Here is an 8,791-nt window from a genome sequence, read left to right as displayed (position 1 = left end):
AACGATGCTTCTAGTTAGTTTTTATACTAGACGTGTGTAAAATTATGACATGTTAAATTGCCCTAATTTAACGTATGAAGAAACCGTGTAGTCACAGTGTTGCGGAAATCACTTGTAGTTTAACGAACGGATCTACCTTAAGCGAAAACGTGTATATATGTTTCACATCTAAAATCATTTTGTAGTTAATGGAATATTGCTCCCCAATACATGTATGTTTGTGATGTTTTAAAACACCGTGTAATTGATTTAGATACTAATATGCTAAATACATGTCTAATTAATCCATCTAATGACTCATTTTTCATTCTATATTTTCACATTTAGTTTGTAACATGCTTTAATCAATTTTTTTTCGGAACAACTATCAAAATCCGGTCATCCACTACACTCATGGCAAAGGTTGATTTTTAAACATTCTATATGTATTCCAAACCATATATATGAAATTGCTGGGGGTATATATTTTTTGTATTTGAACAAAATATAAAATTATAAATAGCAAATTTTAATTATGATAATCTGTTACGAATGCAAAGATTTAACCTGCTATATGAGTTAACAATCATATTAATAATTAAATGCCGACCTTTTAGTTGGTATATATGGAACCTTAACTAATTTAATTTTAATTATAAATCAAGAATATTTATGATAACAATTAACCAAATCATTTACCATAATTATTAATGATAATCTTTATTTTAAGGTTTTGTTAAACGAATATTAGCTGTTAAATAAGCTAGTCCAGCAATATATATATTAGCATAGGACTTTGTCGGAGACTATACGGTATCTTTAATATACCATCAACAAACATTAAAGTAAAAGGATCCCATGTAACCGTCACCACCACCTATATATATATTTACACTTCATTTCATAAGTTTATAGAGAGAGAGAACCAAACATAAGGTAATGAGAACAAGAAGAGGAACATGTTATGAAAACAACATCATGTGTCGTCAAAAGAGAATCAGAGACATTAACTTCACCGGAACACAATCCATAAATAAAAGAGTCCGGCAACATGACTTTTTCGACTATCTTCCTGATGACATCATTTTAACCATCCTTGCTAAGCTCGGTTCATCCGCCGCCTGTCCCGCCGATTTCATCAGTGTTTTATCGACGTATGAATCTCAGGAAAAAAAACTAGTTGCATTATTATTATTGTTATTAATTTTTTTGTACTGATTGTGTTTTTTGAACAGATGCAAGAGACTAAACGGATTAGGGCTTAATTCATTTGTATTATCAAAGGCGTCTTCGAGTTGTTTAGCTGTTAAAGCTAAGAATTGGTCGGAATCTTCACATCGGTTTTTGAAACGTTGTTCGGATGCCGGAAATGCTGAGGCTTCTTACACACTTGGCATGGTGAGTTTTATACACACATCATTTGACATCTAATCACACACTGTTTCCAATGGAAGTCTGTATATACGTCTGGTGGCCGTTTTGACCAAATATGTTTCAAAGTTTGACCGGTCAAAATGGACATTCGGATTTTGATCAAATGAACGTTCTGACCAATAATTTTTATGATATTGTGTAAACGGCTAGTGTGACCAACAATTTTGAAATTTTGACCTTTTTCTTTTCTAAATGATGTCTCATAGAGTTAAATTTGGGGTTTTGTCTGACGGCCGTTGGATATCGTGTTAATAATTTCAAAATTTTACTTTTTTTAGTGTTTTAAATGAAATAGGTGTTGGTGTAGCTCTATCATGACCTAATTATTATAATTGTTAGTATTTGATAGTTTGTGTTAACTTGTTATGTACAGATTCGTTTTTATTGTTTGCAAAATCGAGAAAGTGGAGCTTCGTTAATGGCGAAGGCGGCGATCCGGTCTCACGCGCCAGCATTGTACTCGCTGGCGGTGATTCAGTTTAACGGTAGCGGAGGAATGAAGAACGACAAGGATTTGCGAGCCGGAGTTGCTCTGTGTGCCCGAGCCGCGTTTCTCGGGCACATCAACGCTATCCGGGAGCTCGGACATTGTCTACAAGACGGATATGGAGTGAGTAAAAACGTGGCCGAAGGGCGTCGTTTGTTGATCCAAGCCAACGCCCGTGAGCTTGCAGGAGTTTTCCCAACAACCCCATCATCATTGTTACTTTCTAGTAAACAAATGACGTGGAACCAGCTCCCTAACCTGGTGGGTCCAGTGTGCCCATTACTTAGTGATTTTGGTTGTAATGTGCCTGCACCGGACCCACACCCAGCAAACCGGTTCCTTGTCGATTGGTTCTCAAAGAACCAACCGATAATGGATCAGGAGGTCAGGTTATGCTCGTACGGTAGTTGTGGGCGGCTTGAAACGAGGAGGCATGAGTTCAGACGGTGTTCGGTGTGTGGAGACGTTAATTACTGTTCTCGCGCGTGCCAAGCGCTTGATTGGAAATTCGGGCACGGGATGATGTGTAGACAAGCTTTCAACGGTGGCGAATTCGACGGTGATGTTAATGAAAACGATACCATGGTGGTTAACCGATGAACCGGCCACTGACCACCGGTTTTCATAATAAATACCATAATTTTTGCAGTGGTTAATCGAAGATGTAATCCCTAGATGTTAATGCTATAAAAGTGTTTAAAAGAATAGTTTGTATGTTATAGTAGGATATATTTTGTTTCAAGTGTTTAAAATTTAGTATCAAATTAATTATAGGTATATTAGTTACTAGTTATATCAAGATCTTTTCATAAGATGGTTAAAATCATAAAGTTAGTATCATATACTTTCTCTATATGAAGGATTTGTGAAGAGATTGAAGACCAATATATTCCTTTTGCTCATATAAGAAGACATTAGTTAATAGGTAATAATGTAATATAACAACTTTTTTATTTCAATCATTGCTTTCCTTTCCTTTGTAGACAAAAATATAAGAACAATATGATAATGCATGGTCTAACTCCAGTCTGTTTACAGCCACATATTCTATTGTTGAGGATATGAAAATTTATCCAATAATATATGTAAGAGGATATTGCATCTACCTTTTTCCAATTCATACATGTATATATTTTATGACGGCAAACTAACGTACTTATAAATATTTTTAACAACCAACAAAAGTGTAAATCACATATACGTGTGTCTTACAAGATTTGAACCATCCACCTCTAGAACGTAAGGAAGATACCTTACCATACACCATGTCCATTGAGTACTCTAATTCATACATTTATACTTCACGTAGCGTAGAAATTAGTATAAAACCTGGACTATATATTATTTATTCGAAATGATCAAAGTGTCAACTACGAGCCAACACAACATTAACTCGAATTCGAGTTTATATTCATAGATGTTGAATTGACTCGAGTAAATATGTCCAATCCGAGTTGGTAGCTCAGCTTGAGCCACCTAGTGGTATGCCAAGTTATCTTGTTTATTTTTTTAGTTTCATGATGGTTTAGTATACTCATCTATACAATCTTAGTTAATAAGTTAATAAAGAATTTTAAACCATGAAAGTTCAAAATATCACGCTACCTTATTGTATTATTTGAGTGATCCATCGAGCAAACTAAATGTTGGTATTGGAGTTCCATTACAACGAGCAACCTAAATATTAATTTCGTCTAATTTTCAACAATCACGACCACTTTAAGTATGTGTGATTTGGATTAAGTCAAAAGACCAATCGAACCACCTAACACTAATTGAGGTCATACTCGGGTAGAAAATTTATACAAGCGATCGAGATTCTTGAATATTGCCCTATACATGGGGGCATAAAACCAATAACATTCATGTCGCGTTAAAAAGTAGGTTGCTTCTATGATAAGGTAAAATGTCAACTTTTGGTTTTGTGTTTTGTTGTGAACACGATCAACCAATTCACAACTAGGATGGTGTCGTCTTGTTTTAGTTGTGCTACCACGATGCTTCCTAATTTCATGTGTTTCTTTATTGATTGCCGTATATTTTGGAATATGTTACATGTTTCTAGTGCAAAAAGGCTATCAAATTCTTAGTGGCGGGGCTCAACTAGACTTTTTTCATGGCTCATAAATAATACCCCTTTATTTTAATATTCATATCTACTATATTCTTATAAAGAACTGTTGTTCTTATTCGTGTTTGTTTGTTTGTTAAAAAAATAAACATGTTTATGAATAGATGACCAGTTAACGAAGGTAATCGAACATATATTAGAAATAAATGTAACCTTCAACTTGACCTAACAAATTATCAAAATTAGACGAAACTGTAATGAGTTTGAAACAATTAGAACATATAAAGAACGAACTTGAAAAACATAAACTAAAGGACATAAACAAGAGTAAATGAAAATTTAAATTAACGATCATAAATGAATGAACAAGATACGTGTTCGTGTTCGTGTTCGTGTTCATGTTCATGTTCAACCCCTTGAATGGGTTACGAACGGTTGAGTAAAAGTTTCGTTTATTTATAAGTCTACGTACACATGCCCTTAAAAAGATGGTAAATAGAAACTTCATTATTGTTTATTATTTAATATTTAATGTAACTTTCATTAGTAATTATTAAATATAATATAAAATTTAAAAACCGGTGTTCATTTTCAAATTCGACAAAATGTTAGGTTTTGCTTTTGTTTGTGAAAAAAGAAACAAGAACAAAGTCACAAACCCCTTTGAAAAATCAAACACTTGATTGCCTAGAAGATACCGGCACAATAACTATGACTTTAGTTAATCTTAATATTTCATAATTAAATCAATGTATTTTACAACTTCTTTTTTATAACTTACTAAGGGGAACTAAATACCTCCTGCGGTGTTACATGACACTCGCTTACCGCAACCCATACTGCTGCGTTCGTTCTCTAAATTTTCGAATAACTAAATTACGAACAATGTCAAAACACCGGTTTGATGTAGTGACATCGGTACAAAAAAATTGATGCCTTTCAAGATAATTTTTTCTGGATATAATAATAAAACACACAGAAAGCTACCAATCTGCCTGTATTTACTTAGAAACATAACTTCAAAATCTTATACAAAGTCGCTTTATTCATATCCCTAACAGAAAACACGATAACCAAATTGTTAATATCTTTGTCCCCAGTACGTCCATTTCTTTGCAGGTTTCCCCGACGCAAAGCATAATGTGCTTATAACAAAGATACATTCCAATAAGCAATCCAAAAGGCGAAAACATATATAATATATAGCTCATTAACCTAATCTTTCTTTGTTATATTGACAAATATACCTTCAGCCAGTTCTGGCTGGTCCAATGGAGAACAAAGCGTCTTAGCAGACCCTGTCTCCCCTTTCGTCTTTCTTTTCACCTCCTTCTCGGCTTCCTGAACCATCGTTAATCATAAATAGTGTGAACCGAACAAGTTACATGTTAAAACACTTTTTATGGCATACATATATACAACCAACCTCCTAAACACATTACTTATTTATAAAGATGTACTTTATGTAAGTGTTAACTATCTTTAAATAAAAAACACATTACCTCTTCATCACACCATGGAGCCAAGATCAATTTCTTTTGACCTAGTGCTTCAATGAACTCATCCCATGTTTCGTTACTTGAATACACGCGTCTCGTTTTTGCTTAGCAACATCAAACATGCTTTGCTGGATAGTATCCAGCATACCCTTTACTGTATTAACCAAATCTGTCATTGGAATGTCAGCTTTTGCTCCATTGTCACGACGAACTGCCCGCACCTGAAAACACACATTATTCTTTCAATTAAATATTTGCAACTAGAACGACCGAGTCAAGGGTGTCGGGTAACATGTCAAAACAAATTCTGGTTAACTAAGAAAACAATATTATCACAAGCCGACGTGTATCATCTATGTTACCTGGTTATTAGCAAGGTCCTTTGGTCCGATTTCGATCCTGAGAGGAACACCTTTCATTTCCCAATGGCCATACTTCCAACCAGGTGAATAATTGTCTCTAACGTCCGCTTTGGCAAGAATACCGGCATCACTTAAAGTCTTCACAGTGGCAGAACATGCATTTAATATGTTTTCAACATCTGCATCTTTGTAAGGCACGGGAACGACGATAACTTGTACTTTCGCAACTTTAGGTGGCAACACCAGGCCTTTATCATCACCATGAACCATTACCATCACCCCAATCTATAGACAATACATTTATATATATCAAAACTTGTTACATACACTTTTTATAAAAATAAAAGTGATAGGTTACCGTTCGGGTACTATATGCCCACGAATTCTGCCAGACCATAGCCTTTTCTCCTTTTTCGGTCTTTTCTCGTTTTTCATCTTCAAAGTTAATGTCAAACATTTTAGCAAAGTTCTGGCCCAAGCAATGTGCGGTAGCGCCTTGTACACCTCGACCAGTATTTGGAATAAAGGCCTGGCAAACATGATCACACAAGGTAAATCATTTCGATATAAGTGGTAACGGATTCATGCTTGCGTGCTAAATCACAAGGCATTTGAATACAATGATCTAGCGAGTTTATGATAAAAAAAATATTGACGACGGTTTTGTTTCCTTTTTAAGCGCGGTTTGAAACATTATAGAATAAACATCCCATTCATTCATAAGTAAAAGATTACCTCAACACTAGTAGTATAGAGGCCACCCGCAAATTTCTCCATCTCGCTCTTTTTCCCTTTGACAACAGGGACAGCCAAGTACTCCTCATACAATCGTCTATATAACTCGAGAATATCAAGAACCTCAGTGTCTGCCTCCTGTTTTGTTGCAAAAGCAGTGTGGCCTTCTTGCCAAAGAAACTCACGGCTCCTACGATAATGGAAAGTTAGAGACATCAAAAGCAAATTAGTAATCAAAATCATCATGAGATTATTATTACCTAATAAATGGAGTAGGACTATTAAACTCCCATCTAACAACATTGACCCACTGGTTAAGCTTTAAGGGCAAATCGCGGTGTCCCCTAATCGTCTTAGAAAAACGGGGATACATTACGGTTTCACTAGTTGGACGAATGGCAATCGGAACCTCCAAATCAGAGTCACCTGATCTTGTCACCCATGCAACCTGGAAAAATATGTAACTACTCTCAGAAAATACTATTTGACAAAAAAAAGACGCGCTCAGATGAATGTAAGGACATGAAGCTAAAAAATTTACCCATAGTTATTAAAAACAACTGCCTGATGCGCCTAGGTGCTACTTTTAGGCGAGGCGTTGATTTAGCGCTTCTAAATAGGGAAGGCGCAATTCTAGGAGCAATTTCAGTTTTTTTGAATCTATTTTTTAATTTTTTTAAAATTTTTTATGATTTTATTTTGATTTTTCATTAACAAAGCTACCTAAAATAAAGTCAAATTTACTTAATTTAATCTAATCTTCATACATGATCATTGACAATTCTAGATGATGTTTCTTTTAGTTTAATTTGCTTTGCTTAATGCTCAATTCCCATTATATTAAAACTAAAATTTAAAGGTTGACTTTTTAAATCTAGAATATTATTTTTTGTTCTAGAAAATGCAGAGCATAATTAGTAGTCCGATTTAATCTTAAATGTGTAGAGTTGACTTCAATTAGTTGGTGACTGTAAAATTTTTGTTAGCTGCTGATGTTATTAAACTTTAGCTTTTGGTATTGGATAATTTTAAAGTTTTTGAACTTTTGATATTGGATAATTTTTGGCATTGAAACTATGTGACTCAAGTTTTGGAATACATAGATATATTTTGTATTTATTTTTCATTGTGCGTTTTTTTTTTCTCGGGCCCTCGTTTTTTTTGCGCCTAGGCCTCAAGCAAGGCCTATGCGCCTTGAATGCATCTAGCACATTTGATAACTATAAATTTACCTCAGGAGCAAAACCCTTAATGTGATCCTTCTCTTTTTGCAGTGCATATTTGGATACAAAGAGCGGAAAACTGCAAGGTTCGACATCCATCTTCTCAATTTCTGGATCAAAGAAATTCTGCATGAACAACAAGTCAGAAAAGAAAATAGTTTTATTCCATCAAGTTGCTTATGTATCTGTAATTAAGTTAATAGTTCCATCCTTACCTGCATTCTTTTCCAAATGCCCATTGTCCAAGGCAGGAGGATGTAACAGCCGGATATATCATAGTAATCGATCATTTCACTAGTTGTAATAACCTAGGTGTCAAAGAAAAGATGAGTTAAGTTAAGATCCAATTACACAAGTGCAGCCTATAATAATAATATACATGGGAAGCTTTAGCTAGCTAGAAAAACATAATACAAAACACACACACATATATATACCTCACTATACCATTCCCCAAAGTTGCTATCTTTAGAATTGGTAAGACTGAGACGCGTCACCTTCTTTATTTCCTCTGCGGTCACAATGTTGATAACGGAATTACATACACAAATGCTTTTATGAAGTATAAATTTTAAGCTGGCTTCGCATCAACCTAAGTTTTCATTATAAACATCTTATCTAACATAAACCGAAGTTAGTGTATGCGAAAATTTAAACTAACAGTAATCAACGACAATAAACAGGGTTGAAATAGATAAATTTTGACATGGAATCTTGGTTTTGAAAAGCGTGATGCTCTTCTATGCGTTTTGATCCCAAAAGCCGATACGTTTTACAAATAGATTATTTATAAATAATATTTTAGACTGTTAGCTTTTAAACACTAAAATATAATGCACTCTCATAATATATGGCAAGATTTGTTGGTCTAATCTTTTCAAATTAATACTCAAACTCATTGCTCAATTGATGGTCTAATTTGTTCAAATACTGGCTATTTGCATATCACGCGTCATGTCATGTCTCATCACATGCTGATCATGTGATGAACTGTAGCGCAT

At 34.5% G+C, this 8,791-nt stretch overlaps 1 protein-coding gene and 1 pseudogene across 2 annotated transcripts; one reads left to right on the top strand and one right to left on the bottom strand.

Moving 5' to 3' along the window:
• The first annotated feature begins 918 nt into the window (after positions 1-918).
• LOC143592710 (F-box protein At1g67340-like) lies at positions 919-2,770 on the top strand. The gene is made up of 3 exons (XM_077072566.1): positions 919-1,133; positions 1,215-1,377; positions 1,787-2,770. The coding sequence occupies exons 1-3, from the start codon at positions 919-921 to the stop codon at positions 2,498-2,500; spliced, it is 1,092 nt and encodes a 363-aa protein (XP_076928681.1). The 3' UTR covers positions 2,501-2,770.
• Positions 2,771-5,052: 2,282 nt separating this feature from the next.
• On the bottom strand, positions 5,053-8,374 carry LOC143592709 (proline--tRNA ligase, cytoplasmic-like; annotated as a pseudogene). Its single transcript, XR_013145967.1, has 10 exons — positions 8,228-8,374; positions 8,006-8,098; positions 7,800-7,916; positions 6,828-7,015; positions 6,568-6,757; positions 6,191-6,361; positions 5,833-6,117; positions 5,474-5,691; positions 5,215-5,312; positions 5,053-5,113 (listed from the first exon to the last, which is right to left on the bottom strand). The product of XR_013145967.1 is annotated as a proline--tRNA ligase, cytoplasmic-like (transcript).
• Positions 8,375-8,791: the final 417 nt, after the last annotated feature.

The sequence above is a fragment of the Bidens hawaiensis genome, unplaced genomic scaffold, assembly GCF_021521415.1.
Source record: "Bidens hawaiensis isolate Kalapana, Puna unplaced genomic scaffold, B.hawaiensis_p1.1 tig00041163_1, whole genome shotgun sequence".
NCBI lineage: Eukaryota > Viridiplantae > Streptophyta > Magnoliopsida > Asterales > Asteraceae > Bidens > Bidens hawaiensis.
The sequence above is the reverse complement of the archived record's forward strand: the minus strand, read 5'-3'. Positions and strand labels throughout refer to the sequence as shown.

Excerpts from the sequence above, each read along its gene's own strand:
- LOC143592710 (XM_077072566.1), top strand. The coding sequence starts at position 919 with ATGAGAACAAGAAGAGGAACATGTTATGAAAACAACATCATGTGTCGT. Across the intron at positions 1,134-1,214 it reads TTCATCAGTGTTTTATCGAC|ATGCAAGAGACTAAACGGAT; the intron begins GTATGAATCTCA and ends TTTTTTGAACAG. Across the intron at positions 1,378-1,786 it reads CTTCTTACACACTTGGCATG|ATTCGTTTTTATTGTTTGCA; the intron begins GTGAGTTTTATA and ends TGTTATGTACAG.